Source organism: Taurulus bubalis (genome assembly GCF_910589615.1).
Source record: "Taurulus bubalis genome assembly, chromosome: 18".
Lineage (NCBI taxonomy): Eukaryota > Metazoa > Chordata > Actinopteri > Perciformes > Cottidae > Taurulus > Taurulus bubalis.
The window spans coordinates 17,268,609-17,291,199 of record NC_136606.1 but is presented as its reverse complement, the minus strand read 5'-3'; the positions used below and the strand labels follow the sequence as shown (position 1 = coordinate 17,291,199).

The window sequence follows — 22,591 nt, the reverse complement described above, 5'->3', positions numbered from 1 at the left end:
TCACAGCGGTGGGATTGAATTGCCCTCTCACACTCATGGGGGATTTCTGTGTGTGTGTGTGTGTGTGCGTGCGTCCCATGTCCTCACTATGTCACACCTCTGCTCTCTCATTAAACCTCCCTCTGCTCTCCTCTGTCCCGTGGGAACACAATGGCAGCCTATTGTTCTAGACACGGCTGGGCTTTTTAAAAGTGGAAACTTTTTGTGTTTTATACAGGCAGTGCGGCTCGGTTTCCCCGACTGGGCAGGCAGCTGTGTTTTCAGAATCCGATGACCCGATGTGTGTGTGCGTCTGTGTGTGTGTGTGTGTGTGTGTCCCTCTCAAAGCCTTGGCGTGCTGATGATTTAAAAACGATCAGGTCGAGAGGGCTCATTATTCTCTTCCAGTTCTATGTTGGGGAGTTGCGTATAAACAGCGTCTGCTCTGATGTTTGTCTGTTAACACGTCTCAGTCTGCTGTCCCCTCTGTTGTCTTAGCCTCTGGAAGCCAATAGTCCATCTTCACCAACTTTTTTTCGTCTCCCCCTCTCAGTGTCTTCATCCACCTTTCCATTCGCATGAAGCTGCACCGCAGTTCAATGCCAGGATTATACCTCACCTCTGCCAAACCCCCGGTCGTTCCCACCGTGGGACCGGCCGCGCCCTGCAGGACACTTCCCAGCCTCTCGTGCACATCAGTGCGGGACACTTCCCAGCCTCTCGTGCACATCAGTGCGGGACACTTCCCAGCCTCTCGTGCACATCAGAGTGCAACAACGACTTAAAGAGTACGTTATGTGACACGAGGCTCTTATTTCAGACGCATGAGTTCACAAGCGTCGGTGCATGCGGGTAAATGTGATCCTTTATTTTTAAATGATTGCAAATTAGATTTAAAAGGTCCTGCTAGCGCTCTGTCCCGAGGGAGCACACACACGCATGCACGCTAATGCTACACTTGTCAAGGCGGTTTACCTTTTTGTTCATCTTTACCCTTTGCATAACCCACGCTTATCTGCAATGTAACATATGCAACACATTTTTCTAAATACTGCTGAGCAATATAAAGCCATTCATATAGTTTAAATACCTGGCTCTGATTTCCCCGCCTCAACAAATACTATTGAGATGAAAGGAATGTCAACTGTAATGCTCAAAGCGTTGACATATTATAATGAAAGATTTGAAAACAGAAGGTTCCTGTTGGCTCTCGTCTGCAAGGAAGAGTGAGCTGAAGACAACAAGTGAGCCATAAGCATCAGAATTTAGACTTAAGAAGTTACCAGACACCTCCAAGTGCAAAAATATGAATGAAATATGAAAAATATGCACAAGAACTTTATCCCCTGCCACGGTGGAATTGTTATTCTAATCCAACCCACGAGTCTAAATCCTCTCCCTATCTTAGCACAACAACACACACACACACACACACACACACACACACACACACACACACACACACACACACACACACACACGCTCACTTCTTCCGACCACAGTCTCTGTGTCTCTTAGTCACTGCCACCACGCTGTCTTTCTTCTCCCGACAGGCTGCTGCTGGAGAAACTCAACTCTCGATCTGGATGGAACAAGTGCCTCCCTCTCCCTCTCCCTCCTCTCATCCCTCTCCCTCCTCTCATCCCTCTCCCTCCTCTCATCCCTCTCCCTCCTCTCATCCCTCTCCCTCTCCCTCCTCTCATCCCTCTCCCTCCTCTCATCCCTCTCCCTCTCCCTCCTCTCATCCCTTCCACACTGATTCCTCAATCCCAACCTGAACCCAGTGAGTCTTGGCGAAAGCTGCAGTCTTGCAACAACATCCCTCAACCCTCTCTCTCTCTCTCTCTCTCTCTCTCTCTCTCTCTCTCTCTCTCTCTCTCTCTCTCTCTCTCTGTCTTCCCTTTCTCCTTTCCTATGAAGCTGTGGAAAGAGCAAATTGTAGCCAGTCTATCCACATCTCTGGATTCCTAAGACGAGGAGTCGTCATCCATCACGGCCGGGGAGTGGCTCGTTGTCGCCGAGCGCCGAGCGCGGCCTTTGCTCTGTGGCCGACAGTAAATCAGACAAAAACCGCCACCGTCCCTCAACGCGCGCTGCTGGATAAATCATCCCAGTTGGGTTTCTCTCCAGAGAGGAAACGAGAGAGACATTAATGGTAAAGGAAATCCACTTAAGTAGATCTAGTTAGTCAAAAATATGCAAACAGTCGTGATAGAAATCTCTTATCTCGAACAACCATCTCACCCTTCTACCTTTTCTACCTCGAGACGAGAAACCCAAACGTTCTTCTTTCTTTTTTTCCACATTAGGATGACTTTTTCTTCCAGTCACCTGGACGACTCCAGAGCTCCTCGAGGGCCACTGAACTCTCAAGGATTCAATAACTGTCTGGCGCTCGCCGTGACCTCATTCTAAAAAAGGCCCTTTTGGATCTCGGCCGCCGCCGTCAAACAAACACGCTGTTGTGTCCCTTCACTGCCGTAGAATAGAGAGGACGTTGCCGCGTTGCATCACCAGGAATCTACCACTTGCATGATGCTGGTCGACGGACCTAAATGTTGGAAACTCGCTTTGAGCTATCGATGCTTTTCCACATCAGCAGAAGAACCGTACGGCGCTGCAACCGCAGTCCAGAGAGGAGAGAACCGGAGAACATGCACCAACAGCCACCTCGTGTACAATTGCAGGCCGAGTCCCGCCGGTCTGCGTCCGCGTTTATGATCGATGTGATATCGGACGAGGGGCCGAAATCTGGAACGGAGAGAGAAGGAAAACACTGAGCCAGATTCCTGCCATTTAATATCCCATTAAAGGGTAATTTGGCATGAACCCCCTGGCATGTGTGATGGAATTCTACCGCTCCTTGTGTTCAATGAAATTCCCCACAGGCTTTGGACTGGAGGTGTGTGTGCATGTGTGGTGTTTGTACTGGATGTGTGTGTGTGTGTGTGAGAGAGAGAGAGAGAGTCCTTTCAAGCCAGCAGAAGTGTAGTTTTCCACTGGGGTAAATCTACACTCTCCATCTCCTGCCACGTCTGACTGCCCTCTGTAGTCACAGATAACACTGTGGGCTCAGGCTGTGGGCCACAACAGCCAACCGGCACATTAATGAGCTTTCAGCCAATGGGATGACGGTTGCCAGGCACGCCACTTCCACGTTGGCCAATCCCAACCGCTTTACGGGCCGGGATTCGTCAAAAGAATGTGCCAGGAGACACCGTGTGTGCTCCTTTGAAATTCTTCTCTTCCCTCCTGACACGCTCAAAAGCGAGGGGAACGTTTACGTTGCTTCGATCTGATTTTTTTTCTTCTTTTTCACAGTACATATTTATGTGAAATGTGCTCCTCGGGGACGCGTTTTTCTCTTGTTTCTATAAACACATTTAAACTCTTTGTAGAAAAAAAAGAGCAATGCGTTCACTACAAAAATATCTGGAATGTGCAGCCACAGGAGAAAGAAAGAAGAGAAAAACCTACAGAGGAAATGATGCAAACCCGAGCTCAGAATGACTCCTCTCTGCCTCCCTCTTTCATTTGCTCCGTCTGCGTCGGCGAGATCAGATGTGGAATTAAAATTTCATTTTCTCGACTTTTCTTTGTTTCGTTTGTGCAAGCGGGCGATCGGATCGGCCCGGGCCCCTCGGCAGGTGTTCCCATCCCATGAGTCAACACCGCCTCGGAGAACTTTCCATGTGTGGACTCAAAAGCCTCCCTTGCTTGTAACAGAGTAACACTACAGTAAAAGCGCCAGAGCCCGGGAAATCCAAGAGGGAGACGTCAGCGCCAAGAAATGATATTAACCATAGAGATAAAATAGTTGCTCTCTATTAAAAACAGCAGGCCAGTCAGGCGAATTAATCCCTTTTTGGAGATTTCTCTTATTAAAATCTGGTAAAGAGGGAGTTACAAGTCTCACTTGGTCTATCCATCTCTTTCTCCCTTTCTCCATCTGTGAGTCCCAGCAGGTGCTTCGATGTGAAAGAGCCCGGCGCTGGTTTAGGTCAGAGGGTTTCAAGTTCTTCGATCAGGAGGATTGTAACCGACGCAGCCGCTCAAGCGTTTTTGATCCAAACACACACACACACACACACACACTCACACACTCACTCACTCACACACGTACACTCAGATAATATAAAACACATTTGTCCAGGAGAGGAGCTTTGAAAAGAACACAATAAAATCTGCTCTTCCCCACACAAAGGCCCAGTCCTCCGTCACATCACCTACATCTTCAAAAACAAGCCGCCGCCGCCGCCTCCTCATCCTCATCCTCCTCCTCTTCCTCCTCCTGCTCCTGCTGCCCACGCTCATCACAAAGTGAAAACATTACTATTGGTTGTGAAGTGCGCCTGAACAAAGACCCAGTGTCCTCGGCTGAAGAAGAACTTGGACAGATCTGACCTTGATTGTTCGCAGCTTTCTGAGGCGGTGTGAACGGCTTTGTAATGATCATGTTAAGCTGGTTCGACTTAAAAGAACACAAGTTTCCCTAATACCTAAAACAAAGACATGTCTTTTGTTCTTCTCTTGACAAAAGCATGCTGGGAAGTCCACCAACATACTAATAATGCAACATTCTAATTATACAGCATTGTTTTTCGATAAATTGCTGTAAAATGAATAAAACATGTTTAACTAAATGAATGTTAAACTATGAGTTGCTTCTACAGAATTCCACGTCCACTCTACAAGTTCACAAGGTTGAGTGAACTGCAGTACAACAAAGATGCCCGAAATAAAAACAGGTGCCAGTAATAATCCGTAAATGGATTATTTATTTCAAAGGTGTCAAAAACCCAGAAACAGAAACGGCAACAAGGGACAATAAAGCTCTTCATCTCTTTATCTCACTCTGGAATGTGTTTTCCACTCGGCAAAAAAACTACTTTGACAAGATTGACACTCCCCTCACTTTGCACGGCTTACGGTTTTCTTTTATCAGCGTCTCTCTTTTAAAGGTCGCTTCGTCGTGAGCCTTTTCTCTTTTCTCCGGATCACACACACACACACACACACACACACACAGCTCGCTCGCCCCATGCTCTCTCTGCGGGACCTCAGTGCAGGATCAAAGGCGTGCCAAACAGTAGTCTTTCAGTGAGCGTGTTCCACATGGCCTTGTTGTGTCTGGCCGGCCTGAAGCCCGGTCAGAGGAGCCGTCTGGGGGGAATTCCTGCTCCGCTCGGCGGGAGAGAGAGGGCGAGCGCCCGGCAGTGTTCTGGTGTGAGAGTGTTGAAGTGATAGTGCGTGCGCTCCTCTGCTGTAGGTATGCGAACGTGTGTTAGTGTTTTAAATCTAATAGAACAGGGATTTTTTTCTTCTTTCTTTCTTCACTGCATCTCCATTTCAGGAGTCATAAGAATCACATTTGGCAAACACCGTATCAAATGTAGGGAGCTGGAGGACAACGGCGTAATGTAGAGAGAGGCAGACAGTTGGAAATAAAGGACCAGCTGCAGGAATTAAAACAAAATGTGCAGATGGAGGAGGGGACGAAAAAAGAGCAAAAGTGAAGGATGTCGTGTGTGAGTGTGAGTGTGTGTGTGTTTGCGAGGGAGACTCTTGAAGGGAAAGAATGTAAGAAATGTGGCTCCTTACCAGCCCGATAAACAAAGTTCGCCTCGGCCTCGGAGGAGGACGGCGAGAGCAGCTCGTCGTCGTACTCGTTGGAGCTGAAGGAGCCGGAGTGGTTCCTCTTGCGGGCGTCCATGACGGCGTTGGCCACCATGACGTGGCGCAGCGAGTCGTTCAGGTAGCGGTGCAGCAGGCTGCTCTTGTACTTGGGCGGAGACACGTAGTCCTCGGCGAGCGAGGCGGCCGAGCGCAGCCCCGCTCCCATGCCCATGCTCATGCCCATGCCCATACCCATGCTCATGCCCATGGCCATGCCCATGCCCACCATGGAGGAGCCCTCCTTCTTGATCACGCTCTGGTACATGGGCTTGTTGAGCTCCTCGGGGCCGCTCTGTGTCCTCTGAGGGTTGTCCCCGTCTACACCATCAAAAGGAGGGAAATTAGAAAAACAGAAACACTTCCGGAGAAAATTACATCTCACATATACACCGTTATACCAACGTGTACATACTTGTATCTAGTTTCCTGTTTTTATAAGCGAGCTCTTCCTGGAACACAGGATCTTTAAAACACACTTAAATTGGATCTTTTTGTAAAACCACGCAAAAAGAATTGTAGACGAGTGGAGACTCAGTCTCTATAAACATCCAACGTATTTGTTTCTCAGCACCTGTTTGCAATACAAACTTTTTTTTCAATGTTCATTGTTGCACACATTAGCTGTTGGCATGTGCAGTGTGTTGGTTATGTAATGCATTCAAGCCAATGGAGGCCCGTTGTGTTTACAACCAGCGCCTCCATATACTCTCAATATATCTTTTAAAATGCTTTAGATGACACACAGCCAATACAGGTTCATCACTTTTCAGAAGACTATAACATCATCCAAAAAAAGCCTCCAAATCATCATCATGTGCAGATGGCAATCACACGCATATTCTTCAGCAAATGCTTCTCCGGTTTAAATCCAACTACCTTCTGCATGTTCCTCCCCACTGACTCACAGTCTGGTTATTTTGCAGCTAATCTTGAATCTAAAGACCAGGGCAGGGGGATTTCAACCTGGCGCTCCTGCCCTCCCGCTGGCGTCGCCTCAAGAGCAGAAAGCCCAGCCGGGACTTAAGACGCATTACCAAACCATAACGGATGGTAGCCTGTTTCCTCTGCTTCAAGACCACATTGCCCCTCTATTCCCCGGCAGAAATAAATAATTTCCAGGGCGCTCGGCAGCTGGAGAGATTGAATTAAAGCAAAGGTCCCTACCTGATGAAAGAAAACGGGGGAATAAAACAGATATCCTCTGGCAGGGGGGGGAAATCAGGGAGAAGTTCACTCGAGATACTGTCCCGGCCAAGACTGTAATTTGGTAATTTGGGCAGGTTGGACTTTTGATTCAGTCTGGGCCAAATTAAAATTAGAGCTCCCACATATCAGAACCACATGGAGGTAGCGTACTCGCTCTCCTTCTGAGGCAGAGCTCAGCGATTGCGTCAGCGTCTCCTGCGAAGCCACACGAGCGCTAATAAACCCAATCGTTATATTCCCCTAATAATGTCCCGTTTACCTCGAGCTCCGCCACCTTTATTTTGAAGAAACACTTCCAGCCCGATCATACGCGGGGGTAAAAACATCATTTTGTGACTTAGGCTCTAAAACAAGCTGGACAGTAAGAGGAATGCATGCCGAGTCAGTGGGGTCAGGTCTGGCCCATAAATAGCCTTCTGGACAAAAGCATAGGCTTGAACACATAATAGAGGGCTTTTCGGTGCTGAAGTCAGAAGCGGGAGCAGCTTCATAACCATAACGTGAAAGGGAGAAGGGAGATATACAGAGCCTCTGGTGGTACGGTGGCCTGTGGCGGACACAATGCAAACACCATGAACACATTCCTCTTTCAGCCGCACGCTCGGCCAGAACGTGTAATTAGAGATCGCTGACACCACAGCGCTCTTCCTTTCTGTTCATTCTCTCACTGCGTGAGTATGTATGTTTTTTTATTTTTTGTGTTTTTTATTCCCTGACCGTGTTTGCAGTGCCGTCAGTGAGTAGAGAGAAAAAAGGCAGCAGCAGTAAATACACGGCTGACAGAGAGCTACTCATTTCCAATTGCAGGCCGGGAGACGGAGGTCGGCTCAGCGGGGCGTCCTAATGACAGCGTGTCGCGGCCTGCCGGCTCCCGGCCGGATCACACGCTCGCCATTTTTATACGCGTCCAGAACACGGCTCATGGCATCGGCCCGCTTCAGGGAGACGGCTCCGGGGCCTTTTGGCTGCGTTTCACGCCGTAATGCTAGATGTGAGTTTCCAGGGGGCGCAGGGAGGATGACGTGAGGAGATGATCCCGGTCACTCTGTACAAAGAGCATCGGGGTTCACGCCAGACCGACTTATAACCCGAGTCTGAAGTGATCCTGGATCAGATTGAGGGACGGAGCAGCTACGTACAGCTCATGGAGAGGCTCCTCACAATGCTTGTAAAACGAGCACATATGTTAAATCAAAAGATACGGGACACAAATTCTTTAAAAAGCTAAAAAAGTCTGGCCAAAATCTATGCAGCAGGGTCTAAGCTCGCCTCATTTTTTTGTATTAGTCTCTGGCATGGGTCGAGCCCAAAAAACACTGGATCAAGAGCATGTTTTATTCATCAGCATCCTTCACTCCTACGTCTCCAGAACAAATGATTTTAGTCAGATGACCACCAGCCCCCTGTTACAGAGGACCACTCGGGTCAATTCTCCTCTTGTAACTGGGAGGTGCAGTCGGGACGTACCGTCTGAGCAGCTGTCCTCGCTGCTGACGCTCAGCCTCTCCGCGTTGCCCTGGACATACTTGTTGTAGAGCTTGATCCTGAGCGCCCAGCTCAGGTCGGGCTGCCTCACCGTGTTCTTCAGTCGCCTCCTGGCATTGGCGAACCAGTTGGAGACCTGAGAGAGAGAGAGAGAGAGAGAGAGAGAGAGGGAGAGGGAGAGAGGAAATGGAAGCAAATAGAAACAGGTGTTATTGTTTGGACTCCGCACACCTCCACGTCCAAAGAAAACGTCTTGCTCTCTGCCTGCCTGCCATCAGTCTCCCTCGGGGGGAAACCCAACGCGAGGCCGAGGCAAAAGACAGAAGCGGAGTCGGGTTGCAGAGCGGCTCCCTGGAACAGCTTTGAGAAACATCCCAGACGCTCCGGAGAGACACCCCAGCATGCATCTTTTCTTTCTCAACGCCATGTAGAAACATCCAACACCCCGCAAGCGCCGCGCGGCCAGCGAACGCAACGTTTCATTAACTAATGTTCCGACCTCCCCCTCCTTATTCTGGACTCGCACAGCCTCCCTCCGATAATAGTTTTTTTTTTTCCAACAGTGTCTTCAGGATGCAATGAAAGAGACACTTGAGCTGGCGCTCTTCCTTTCACTGGGAAGGGAGACTATTAGATGTTATACTAGAATAACTTTTCATGCTCAATAGACTTCAAGCAGCTTATGAAGGGGCTGAGACAGGGGCCTTATGCTAGAGTACTTATTTTTCTGATCCCCTCTTCCAGTATCGTGTTTCTCGTTAACTAAGACCATCCCACATCCCTTTTGTCTCGAGCCCAGCGCTGTGGCACTCCAGAGGGGAAGGCGGCACGGAGTACATGTGGCTCGGCCGGAGGGCGAGGCGAGGCGGAGGGACGGCCCGGATAATGAGGAACCGGAGGAATGATGGCTTTCAATGGGGTGGGAGGAGAGAGAGAGGATGGCACGCCTGCTCAGATGACACCCAGAGAGATTTTTTTTTAAAAAAGGTGGGAGGACGTGGCAGCTCTTTCAGCCGTGGCCTGTCTGCACTGCGTGTACCGTAGAGGGAGACGGCATGCAGGCACGCCGAGGGATTTGGACGCTGATGGAGAGATGGCACCGGCGCATCAGCACAAACTTTGAAGAGACAATTTACAGCGTTGGGATGGAGGGGAAAAAATGGTCTGTTTTGCTCAAACATGACAGATTTAGTCGCTTCGAACACCTGGTGCCAGGTGGGTGTTTCAAGGGAAAAACGCACAGGAAGTGATGCGTTCTACATTACTGGCGGCGGTGGCTGCTTTGGACTAAACAGTGGAAGAACTGTGTCGTTCTTAGGCAGAGAAAAGAATGCCACATTGGGCTGCGACTGACAATTATTTTCATATTGAATCGTTTCTTGGTTGATTTTGTGAATAATTTAGTGGAAAAGCACCCAGCACATTTCTGCTTGTTTTGTCTGAAACCAAAAGATAAATCATTCTTAGCATATTCTCACATTTGAGAAACAGAATGTTCAGACATTTTAGTGGATGAATAACTCACACATCTATCCATCAGGACAACTTTTGGCACGCAATTATCTGTCAATCAACTTTGCAATAAGTCGACTAATCATCAAAGCAAAACAAAGTGAATCGACAGGAAATCAAAGGGAAAAGAAATACAAGGTAAAAAGAAAAAAGAAACTCCCAAATGTACCCAGAGAAGAAGAAGAACCTCCCTCACGCTGGAAAATGTGGTGGGAATTATTTACCTGCCTGTCATCACCCTCATTCCCTGACCTTTGACACTGCTGCTGGTATTTGGGTGTCAGCTTATGTATGTGTGTGTGTGTGTGTGTGAGGTCGTGTGTGTGCGTTCGAAGCACAGCATCCCGGTGTCCGATACAAAGCATTCCTCTGCACTCTGCTCGCCCTCACCAAAACAAACAGCTCCATCAGGCTCCCAAAATGAGAACCAGATTAGGCATCGTGGCCGGCGGCCCGAAAAAGCCGCCGCAGAGTTTGCGAGGGCCGTATCAGTGACCTTGTCAGCCAGATGATACTGTACATACACAGCTGGGAGCGCCAGACACAAAACACACTTATATCCACCGCTGGGTTTTCCTCTCAGTGGTCCGCTTCGTGTTGTCCTCTGTACTTGTGTGTTATCAGTAGAGGGTGCAATAGCATATAAGGAACCTGTATTCATAACTATAACTACACCGACACTAGTGGTTCCCAACCTGCGGGTCGGGGCCAACAGGAGGCCTGAGGATAAATATGAGGATTAAGAAACAAACAAAAGGAGTAAAACAATATATAATACATGTCTGCTACAGAAATGTTATTTATTTGTCTCGATTCTTTTGTAAAAGTCTGAATAGCTTTACCTGTTCATGCCTCTAAAATGTACAACGTAGAAAAAAAAAATCAAAGGGCTCATAAGCCAAAGAGGTTGAGAGCGACTGACTTACTGTAAGCAACGCCAAGTTCCATTTACAGTCATTTTGTCACATTTGAGTGAAATAATAAAAGAACGAACGGAACTGCCAATTTGAAAGTAAGTAGAAAGAACATCGACCACCAGTGGAACATAAACAGCTCAAGATGTAGAAACACTTTCTCCTCACAGCCTCCTAATTGTAAACGTTAGTACAAATCCACTTTTTACACAAAGACCCAACCACAGAAATCAAATTTCACTTTTCCCCTCACTGATCAAACTCCAGCGCTGAGAGAAACCTCGCCTTTTCTCTGTGCTCATCAAGTGGTAAAGACCAGAAAGCAGACTGACCTGCACCAGGGTCATTTGCGAGCCGAGGGCCAGCAGGATCTTCTCGGTCTTGGTGGGGTACGGGTTGTCTCGGTGCTTGTAGAGCCACTGCTTGAGCGGCCGCGCCATGTCCTGCAGGGCCTGGCGCTTGTGTCGCACTTTACCGCCGCTGGGTCGACCCCTGTGGAGGAACGGGAAGAAGAATGTCAGCCGGCTTCATAAACTCTACGTATACATAAAAAATACATAGCCCATAGTTTGAATTATGGGACACATTCTTGGGGATTTTTTTTTCATCTCTTCCTTTCCGTCCAGCACACTTCTATTCTTTTTACAAATTACAAATAAAAAAAGGAAAATCTGCCGACAAATGTAGGATTTAGTCCTTCTTAGAGTTGTTTGAAATGTACCCATCCTCCATTTATCAGTAACATCATGTTATTCATTATATGATTATAAAATGTTGGTCGACCGTCTCCATTTCAATTCCTCATTTTCACAAATTAAAGCAAAATCTGTTCTTAAAGCCATGGAAGAGAAACAGGATTATGTTGTTTATGAAAGACGATGTTGTGCAGCTGCAAGTGGAGCCCTGAGTGGACCGGCATGTTGTCTGAATGGTTAGTCATGACACATAAAGTGAACACTCAATAGAGTGTGCAATTTTCTCACCCAAAACACTGCAATTAAACCGAGAGAGGCTGGATTAAAAGAGAGAGAGAGAGACATAGCACGAGAGCTGAAAGAGAGAGAGAGAGAGAGAGAGAGAGAGATACACGGCCACTCACTGTTTACTTTTCATTGCGTGTCCCACAAACCACCGGCGCGTTGCAATGGAACAAACAAAAAACACTTTGCTCAGGCACATTTTTGCCAGATTAACATTTCACACCCGGGAGAAGCGGATCAAGAACAATGCGGCCGGGTCACAGCCAAGTCACCACACAAGGGACGGAGGAAAAAATGAAATTATACTTGTGGTTTTCCTTTACAGAAAAGGCCTCTGACACACGTCCAGATATGAAGAAGAAAAAAAAACACCACAGCTAGAAAAAAGAGGAGACTAGAAATATAGATATTCTAAAGCTCAGTGCCACTCACAGCTTCAGATACTGCAGTGATTATTATACAATAAAACTACCCACAATATCTTGAACTCACTATAAACGCCTTATTGGGGAACACATACTCTACGAGTTCCTGAAGGAATATTAAAACTGTTTTATTCAAGTCCGTCTGCAGCAGCCTGATCCGGTCTGTGAGGGACTGGTCTCACCTTCGCTCCAGGTTTTATGAACCTGTAGATGTCAGTATGGTGCCGTGCTCCGCTTCTCCCTTTATCTCACCGAGAAGCTCCACTCACTGCAGATGTAACATAGTTCAGTCTAACCTCAAGTCTGCCTGAGGTTCATGTTCTACAAATATTTTGCTTGTAATCTAGATTGGTATGAACATCCGAAAGGACATTTTACTCTGTTCTGAACACACACACACACACACACACACACACACACACACACACACAAACACGCACGCACACACACACACACACACACACACACACACACCTCGCTTTAATCGCTTAATGTTCTTCATTAGCACTGATGTCTCCCTTGAGGCGACACCGCAGTCACACAAGTCCACCGACTCATAATATTCTTTATTGTTGAAGGTCACTCCTGGAGGAGGCTTCTGAAGGTCACAGCTACATAATCTATCTATCTCTCTCTCTCTCTCTCTCTCTCTCTCTCGCTCTCTCTGGTATCAAATAAACATGCAAATAATACATAACAAATAATAGAATGGCACTGTGTTTTCTTACACCTGCTCCCAGTCACATGAAGAGAAAAATAAAATAAAATATATATTTAAATATGATTGACTTATGTGATTGACTAGGCCACACAGAGAGTTAAAGGGCGAATTTATTTATTGGAAACAGATGGAGACTTGCTATAAGACGCGCTACCGAACACGACTGACCTACTTATTAATTTTAAAGATTAGCTGTGAACATCAACACCTAAATGAGGACCAGATTTAGAAACGGTGAATATTAATTTCACCGTCCATCAGACCCTGCCGCCTTGAAACCACATGAAAAAACAGCCAGGCTGGATAACCAACATTGCGTTTCAGCCTTGACATGTGAACCGTGAGTAGTCAAAGTTTAGACCCATAAAAGACCTTCCTTGTGGGTGTTTTATCCGCGCGTAAATCCCAGATTTGCGTGCGTAAATGCGCAATTCACCCACATCTGCAGAAACTATTTCATCCATCCGAAATAGAATTATGTATTATAACTCAAAGAGGCTCGTGCACATGGCCGATATAATTCTATAATAATTTCACCCAAATCCAATCTGTGCTTGACATTTCTTATCTTGTCTTCATTTTTTCGCACACGGTGCAGAGATCACCCCGGAGCTCTGATAACAAAACCCCTCGTTGTTATCCACCTCTCTCGGTGTGCTGAGGGAAGTAACCGTGACACAGAGGTGTAGCGCCGGACTCCAGTGAAGCGACGTGTTAGTAAAAGCCGCACACGTACCCGCTCCTCCGGTGTCTGTTGGCCTGGTTGTCTCTGATGGTCTGGTTGCTGGAGAGGAGGTCTGGATGTTGCCCGTCGATGACTTCTAGATAATTTCTGCTGCTCATCTCCACCTCTTTCGCCTTCTCCTCAAACAGGACCTGGCTGCTCAGCTTGTTGAACACGATGGTGTTCATCTTTGGCCAGATATTCCCCCCGATTCAAAAATGAAAAAGGTGGAAAAAAATAATAAAAAAAAGTTTCTCCTCTGATCTGTCACAGCTTCCCGGTGTCTCTCCTGTGGAACAAGTGTGGATATTTTACAAAAAGAGTCTTAATATAAATACATGATATATATATATACATATATAAAACATAATTCGACCCCTCCACTGTGTGTGAGGTGTGTTTCCCTTCCCCGCGTGCACTGAATGAACCAGCCTGCAGACGGTCTGAGCCGAGCTGGACCGTGCGTAACGGCGCTGTTGTGATGCGTCATTATAAGGTCGCTCTTTGTAAACATTCGCATCTGCAACTCCAATTCATATCGAGGGATTTGCGTGCAGACTTATGTGTTTTTTAAAGCAGCAAACAAACCAATGCAAAGACGAAAGAGCCTGCGCGCGGACAGCAGGTCCAATATCACTATTACTGGTGAATAGGTATATTATACTCGAGCAATAAAACCTGCAATAAAACCCTCATCACGAGACTAATTATTATCCTACTCTGCTTCAAACTGAACTTTTCATAGAAGGTGAGACGGAATTCTATTTCATGCAGTTTCACTTGATTTTCAAAAACAACGAGGGTGAACATATCATTTACTGCCGTAAATCTAGGCTTCAGACTCGGTGGTTTAGGCTGTAAAAACTACATTTGAGTTTGTTTGTTTTGTATTTCCTTTTTGTTATTGTATGTGTTCAAGCATCTTCCCTATCCCTGCCTCTCCTGCGCTGCGGTCGCATTCTCGACAAAAAAAACACAACAACCCCGAATTGGTTTATTTTGGTTGGTGCGCTCCTTTTATTCAACGCCAAACAAACAAAACCCCGCACGCTCCACAAGTGTGACATTTTGTATTTTCCCTGCACTTTCAATTCGGAGGTTGAATATTGAATTTGTCACGGGGAAAGAGACGCGCCGTGACGCGCTGCCATCAGCACCCCGGTGCCAAATGTGTATCCGAGAGGACCAGGACCATGTAGTGATGGAACCCACACAAAAAACATCATGGCTTAAGAGTTTATATTATATTTTATAATAAAGCAAAAAATCGTGGAGGCTTATATCAGAATACAGAGCAGTTTAAACTCAGTTCTGTCCACTCAAAGTTGGATTAACTGGCTTTATCCTCCTCTACATCACTAACCTGAGTACCATTTCAACGCTGAGCCTATCGGTCCATTCCTTAAAAAAATAAAATAAAAAAAGCCTCCATCCCTGTGTCAGTGTGTCTCGGTCAGTTACCTGTCCCGGGCCCCTCCTGCGTCTCTGTGCCGTGTAGAACAATAATCCTGATTCCAGTCGCCCATTCCCTGCTCACATGTTCCCGTCCTGAGATCCTGAGCTCAAACCACACGGACCGCCGTCTCCTCCTCCGCTTTATCCAGCGACCTGCGCCGCGCCGCCCGGGACTCTGAATATCCCACCCTGCTCGTGTTTCCTAGCACGCGGCCCGAGCCTGCGAACATACTGTCAATGGTCTAGGCCGGTTCCGGGGCCGGGGGCCAGCGGAGGGGAAGAGAGAGGGAGGGAGGGAGCATCACGCTGCAAAAAAAGAAAAAGAAAAGTGGGCTGTCGAAATCACTGACTCTGTGGTGGAGTCTGATAATGTTACTTTTTCTTGAAAACAAATGTATCCAGATGACATCTCTGAACGCTGGCTCCAGGGATTACCAGGTGCTGTCCTGCTTCTGGTCCTGGAACTAATGAGGACGCTCCCATCAAGGTGGAACGAGTCAAATAGTTAATGGGATAACTAACGGCTTCGTTCAAAGATCAGTTACAAGTTACAAAGATGCACCTACACTGTGTCTCAAGGTTGAGTCCAGGGGATCTTGGCTGAATTCATTTGTGTTTTTTTGCATTCAATAATGCAGAACCTGCCTGAGCTGGTGCAGTGCGTTATGGTGCAAAATTAGCACCACATTGTAATTCAGGTGATCCTCCGTGCCCAACTATTCAATCTGTTGTCTAAATGTGACAAACAAGTGAAACAACGCCAGAGCCAATTCACATCGTCTTGCCACATTTGCAGGACGTGGGCCTCTGCCATAGAGGAAAGACTAATGTACAGTTCCTGCACTGTGCATGAGTCTGTGCATGGAGACTGTGCATGAGTCTGTGCATGAGTCTGTGCATGAGTCTGTGCATGAGTCTGTGCATGAGTCTGTGCATGGAGTCTGAGCATGTGCATGTGCATGGAGTCTGCTGCAGGCAAACTCTACACCTGAGTTTGGACGCTCGTAAAGAACACATCATCGTCCCAGGTGGTGCAACGTCACACCACCTAAATGGCGCATGTCAAATGTTTTACTTTGACTCCTCCCGCAGGCGTTTTTTGGAACGCCTCAAAAGTGACTGGCTTTGTATTCCACACAGCTGCCAGTCTTCTTGTTTTTTTTTCTCAAAACATCTTCTTCTTCGAGCTGCATGGAGCGGACGTCAACATCGGTGCTTTTGCCCGCACGATAATTATTCCATCAGATCCAAACCGAACACAATCCAAGCTGTTTTTAGTAACCTTCAGAATGAAGAGAGAGAGAGAGAAAGAAGATTCTTACTGTATATGGCCATGCCACTGCTGGTTACTCCTGATGCACCCTCTCATTGACTTCCATTATAAAAGATGTCACATTATGGGCTCATGAGTCACATCTTCTGAGGTCCTCAGCTGAGTGTTCCCTTGGGGTTTATCCAAGGTAGTGATTCGAAGGACGTGACTAAGCAGCAAGGGCCATATGAAGGGTTAGGGATCCATGTAATTATTGTTTATTTGTGCTTATTTTCATTTAACGGGGGAAGTTCACTTTTACTAACGGCTTGTGCAAACATGCTATGAATGACTCAGTCATGCGATCGCTTTAATTAAGGTCGGGGAAAGGGTTTATTTGCTCAGGTCATACACAATATGTACGTTTTTTCCGTCTGGCCTCAAGTGAACCTCTGTTACCTCCCGTGACCTTGTCACTGTTATCTAAACCTGTGGGGGAGAACGAGACTCTAGGGACGGAGGAAATGTAGACTTGTCACCGGCATCTCATGTATTCCACCGTCTCACTCTATCTAGACTCCGGCCTGTTGGCCATTGTGGGCGTGCAAAACGATCCAGCAGGTAGGAAGCACGACGTCATTAGTCACGGTGTGCTGCTCTCCGTGGGGCTCGGCGGCCGGAGCTCTGCAGGCGTCCCCCGGTTTCATCTCAAGCTGGAGTTTCTCGTAACTTCACCGGGCATCTGGTGCTTTCTTTTTCTTTTGTCCTCTGATCTTTGTCGCTCTGCTGGTCACTCGGGTTTGACCGATCATGGTTTTTTGAAGCCTGGCACAAAAACACCAATATGTTGAGGTCGGAGTTGCAGACAGCTGAACGCGTGTGCAGGTATTGGCTCAGGCGATACAGGAGCTCAAAGTAATTCCCACTTGTAACGGTTGAAAAGTAGACTCTTATAACTGTCAGGGAAGGAAATGGTGAGACCGCCATTGTAGCCTGTGGATACAAAACATATTTACAGTCTGATTTATGGTTAAAGGGCCACCACACACATGTTACACAGTTAACTCGACACAAAGAGGACCTACAATTCAGCCTGCGAAAGCAGTTCTATGATGTCGTCTGTGGCTCTTGGGGAAGTCTGAGAATGTAACCTTGATTATGTAATAGTGATGTCATCAGGGTTATCGCAGCCTGGGCCTGAGAAGACTACAAACTGGGGGAGGTTGCAATATGTGCTGTTTACCAGGCAATGGGAGAGTGTAATGAAAGATCTTATTACAATAATAATACATTTAAGTTATATAGCTCTTTTCATGGTACTCAAAGACAGAATGGAACGGCGACAGGGAAAGTGAAGAGCCCAGTGTGTTTAGCGTCTGACCCAAACAAGAGGACTTGAACAGCGTTCATCCAGGCGTCTGCGTTACAGATGTGGTTGTGAAGGCCTCACCCTCACACTACTGGCAAGCTAACAGCTCACATGCCAGTAAGCCTGGAACTTTCCAGCGCTAGTCACTCACGACAGCTTTCTCAGCTTCTTCTTACTGTCTCCTCTCCAGCCGTTTCAATCGTTTCATTCAATAAAGAGTCACTTAAGGGAGAGAAACAAGCTCACTGAGCTAGCTAGCTGGCAAACCATGACTCAACCAGCTTGTTAGCTCGGTTTGCACCACCGACTCCCTGCCTCGTACTCTGGCAGGAGGAGGTTACATAAAAGCAGATTGTGGACTCTCATGCTCTCAAAGGTCAGCCCTGTCAAGTTGGGTTGCTTTTGTTCAACAGTGCGAACATTTGTGTCAAAGTTGAACACGGCACAAAAGATTTCTTTGAGCGGTTTTCATGTTGCCCTTGAAAATTAACTGATTTTGCTGCGAAATTTCACCATTTAAAATGCTGGTGTGACCGAGCCAAAAAGTGATTTTGTTTTTATAATCTGTCTCTGCTATTTCCCAATCTTTGTAATAGTGTTATCAGTGGAGTATCCCTTTAATAAAGGTCCACATGTCCAATATATCCATAAACTGTTTTCCATATGTTAGCCTCTGTTTAACGTCACCCTACCTCCTCCATACAAGACGATTTCATGTAAAAGCTCTACGTCAGTGTGTTTTTGGGAACATGGAGCTCTCTTCTTGCATCTAATCTCTGTACATGTTTTATAGCCTAGATGCCACTCAGTCTTGTGTTGTTTTATATCACAACTACTGGAGTTCATTTGTATGAGGGGTTGTTCTGTCCTGCCAGAGGGGCGGTTGTAGTTAAAATTTTATTTCCCTGCACTCATAACATTTGTTTTCTCCTTAAACTTCCAATTTAAGTCCGATCCCTTTTACAGAAAGCACACCACGAACGGAGCAAATCAAACGTCTCTGCTTTTGAATGAATAAGATATTGTAGGAAGGAGCTAGCAGAAGATCAGCAGCCTCACATGGAAGACTTGTGTGTCTTTTTTGAGGCATTGACTGTAAAATTGAAAAGCAGACATTCATTCTACATCATGGATCCAGCAGGCAACACCCTGTTTTTGCCCTGGGGTACTCCATCATTCACTGTGTATTAAAGGATCTGGCTATGAAAGGTGGCCATTACGTGAAATCAGCGTTAGCTCAATGTCAACACCTTACGCCATTACAATCTAAATTATTTTCTAAAACCCCAGCCTCTGCGCCCATAATCTGCCCCTCATTTAAGATGATGTTTTCACTCCAGACTTGGACTTAATTTCGGCGTGTAAACCAAGTTGGAATTACATACCGTAGCGCGCGGACTACTTGTAAAGCCACAGACATATTTGTTCAATAGTTTGCCAGATTTGGTGGAAAATGTGACTGAGGAGAAAATGTGCAGGTTATTTAAAATGACCCAATTACTGTTAAACATTTGGGACACTAATCAGCCAGTTGAAACGTGTGCTGTCTGTCCACGTCTACCGAAAGCAATCAAGAGTCCAAACCAAGTGCCATTAGAAGTCACTGCAATTGCTCCTTGAAATTACAGTGGGGAATAATTGCAACTTGGAACACCCAATACTCTTCTAACCCTCCTATCCTCTGTTGTCTCTCTAAATATGGCTTTCCAAGAATACACAAACAGCTACTGCATAGGCACATACTACTTCAAAGGGAGGCGGTGCCAGTTCGGTATCCAGTGTACATGAAGGTGATGGATACATCTGTCAGAGAACATGCTTTCCTTGTGAACCGGACCCTCTGATTTTCTTGTACTGGCGAACCAAGTTGTATTAAGTCGGACAAAGCGTGCTTTTTGGGCGCCCAAGCCGAGCCAGAACTACTCACTCATGTTAGAATAACAAAGAGGCATATTTTACATTTTGTCGTTTATAATACCAGTGTGAAAACTTCAGTGAAACGTTTCAGTTATTTCGAGTGTCATCGCCTCTATAATTCTGGTTGTGCTATCTTTGGTTGTTGAGTGTCCAGGTATTCTTTTTGTTTTTTTGTGAGCAGACAGTTGCAAAGCTCTGAAGTATTTGGGAGTGCTTGGGCAAGCGTACAGACGGCAGTGAGCTAGACTGGAACGGGGTGTTATTTATGCATCGCGCGGTGGGAAAGGACATTTATTAACGTCAGAGTTAAAGCAGGACTTTGGAAACATTGGAGTTGAGGAAGAGAATGCCACACACAAAAAATGTAGAGGATACAACACCACACCAAAGCAGAAACATGCATTTTGAACATTTGCCCAATCGACCACTTTTACAAATATGACTTGTAATTTTGTGAAGAAACTCAAGCCTGCAGCGTGCACCACAGTTTTGTACTTTGCGCTCACGTCTCAAAGCAGGCAATCAGCTGCAGATTTAAATAGGATGTTCCATAATGCCCTGCTGATGATTTGTTGATTTGGTGCTATTCCCCTCAGTTGCAGGTCTTCCCCTCAGGACTAGAGTTGTGATAGCTTGATGAAAAGACTATGATGAAAACTCTGGGATAATATAATTTTTGGTGGGGTGCCATACGGAGCTCTCAGGTTGGTTCATGATCCAGCAAGGGAAACCTGGCCGGGCTTATGGCTCACAGCTGTGCAGCTGGGAGCGTGTGCCAACTCATCACTGTCTGTGTGAGGAACTTGGCATTTTTTTAGCATCTTTACTAGACAATATCCTTTGTCTGCAGATGAATATAACTGCCTGTTGGCTATAAGGGTCCTCTCCTTTTCCAGTTTGCTGTAACAGCAAGAAGGAAGGGTCCAGAAAGGCCGCAGGTCATGCAAAACCTTCTGTGAACACTGAGCTGAAAAGTACCATGAACATCATCACATGTGACATTACAAAGAAGGTTGCAGAGTGAGAAAGACAGTAAATCAGCAGACAAAAAAATAACTGCAAACATGTAAAGAAAGAAAGATGCAGTTACGTTTTGAGGCCAATCAGTGTGATTTTATTAAAGCTATAGAGTCATACCTTCCAAGTTTCATCAAATCAGCAGTGGTGTCTAAGATTTCCCAATTCCCTCAATTTCAAGGTCAGGTACAGAACAAAAAGCTATGATCTGTTAATGTGGTTGACAGGCATATCCCAAACCCTCCCTCCTCCCCCACCTCCACCTCACACTGACTACAACGGACAGACATCAGATCCGGTGAGTAAAGACTGTTTCATTATATTTGCTTAGATGTTGAGTGCCGTAACAGTTCAGGATGAGGCAGGATGACTAATCTAACAGAAGTCCCGCACGGAGCCTCCTCCAATCTGCGCCGCACTCTCGCATTCACGGCAGGAAAATGTCGGCATTTTGATAAGAACAAAAGTTGCTTTTTGATGTTTCTGCAAATCAAGGCCGACTGTACTTCTGGCTGTGTCAAAGCAGAAAAAGGCAAAACACGTGGTGACATAGTAACTACTCGTAGGGCTAGCTGGAAAGCTACAGTAGCTGGTGAGCTAACCGCTAATACGCTAGCCTGACAGGATTGTTCATTATCTGAGCTTGTCCTCCAGCAAGCTTGAATGAATTGATAATAATAAGTTCATAAAATGTATTAAAAATATATGTTTGCATCAACGACTTCCGTCTCAGTATTATGTTGTGCGTTATGTGCTCATGCAAAGCAAAAGCAAAGAGCTTTGTTGGCTCAAATGTAATTGTTCTTTGCATAATGGTTCATGTACAAAATAAAATATTTGCGTGCGTAAAACATTGAAAACATAACATCTGTGTTGTAAGCCTAATGCTTGTCTGGACCAGAAGCCCTTATTCATATTTTTGAGACATTTTTGGACTCAGCGACTTTTAAATCTGACCCAGACCCTTTGGTATTTGCCCGCACATTTCTCTGTTTATTTATTGTCACAACAGTTATTTACACTTAATGGAAGGGAATGTCAGAATTCATTAGTGCAGTGAAAGCCCTTTTTTTTTTAAACGTGCTTAAAACCCACTGAGAAATGCACGGAGGATCCCAGGACAGCACTTTAACCTCCCGAGGAGCAACATTGGGAGATCCTGTGAGCGACCGCTCGAAGGAAACGGATGCAGAGAGGCAGCAAGCAGCGTGTGAGCACGACACACGGGGCCCACTGCAACAGACCCGGCGGTGTGAGCATGCCGTAGTTATATTAAAGCTAATTTACAGATAGAGAACAGAAACTGTGTTCACCCCCTCGTCCGCTACCAGAGAGCGCTGCTCTGTGTTTGGATGGAGCTCTGAGAGGCCGTTGTGTCCGAGCATGTTTTTAATGGCAACATCGCAAGCTAACCACGCTGCTGCCGCCGCTGTGCAGCAGTTTGATTTTATATTAAAAAACGGTCCTTGGACACTAAAGGGGACGGAAAGCCACTTTTGATATTTGGAAAGAACTTTTACTGTTCATTAGTTTCTTTTATGAAATATTGCTGCAGGACGCCTGAGGAGGTGTGGGATCTTTAAAAAAAGTTCAAAAGAGCTGTTCCATTTAAAAACAATTGAGCTAGTATCACAATACACAGCTCACTCTCTGAAAGACTGCTTGACTGTAAAACAATAAATAAGCGATATATATAGACTGTCCACCCAAAATGTGGATAGACAAATTTCATGACTGTAGAAAGGGCATTTCCACACATAAATCTTACTGTGTAGTGTGTAATAAAGTCCATGTATGTGGTTGCATCCATCAGCCTGACCTATGAGAAACCTCTGCTGGAGTCTGGACAGGGTGAGGGTCAGGTCAATGGTGAGACATACCAGCTGAGATACAAGGGTGTGGCCGATGCCAGGGCGCACACTTTCCCTCAAAACAGGAGCAACAACATCAGGGATATCC

At 46.2% G+C, this 22,591-nt stretch overlaps 1 protein-coding gene across 1 annotated transcript in view; it reads right to left on the bottom strand.

Moving 5' to 3' along the window:
• Positions 1-22,591, bottom strand: part of odad2 (outer dynein arm docking complex subunit 2) — a gene marked incomplete at both ends in the record, with an annotated part of 71,368 nt that overhangs the window by 5,726 nt on the left and 43,051 nt on the right. The window contains 5 exon segments of the mRNA XM_079234317.1: positions 5,581-5,973; positions 8,329-8,482; positions 11,105-11,264; positions 13,635-13,830; positions 13,833-13,881. Coding sequence (XP_079090443.1) covers positions 5,581-5,973; positions 8,329-8,482; positions 11,105-11,264; positions 13,635-13,830; positions 13,833-13,881 — 952 coding nt within the window.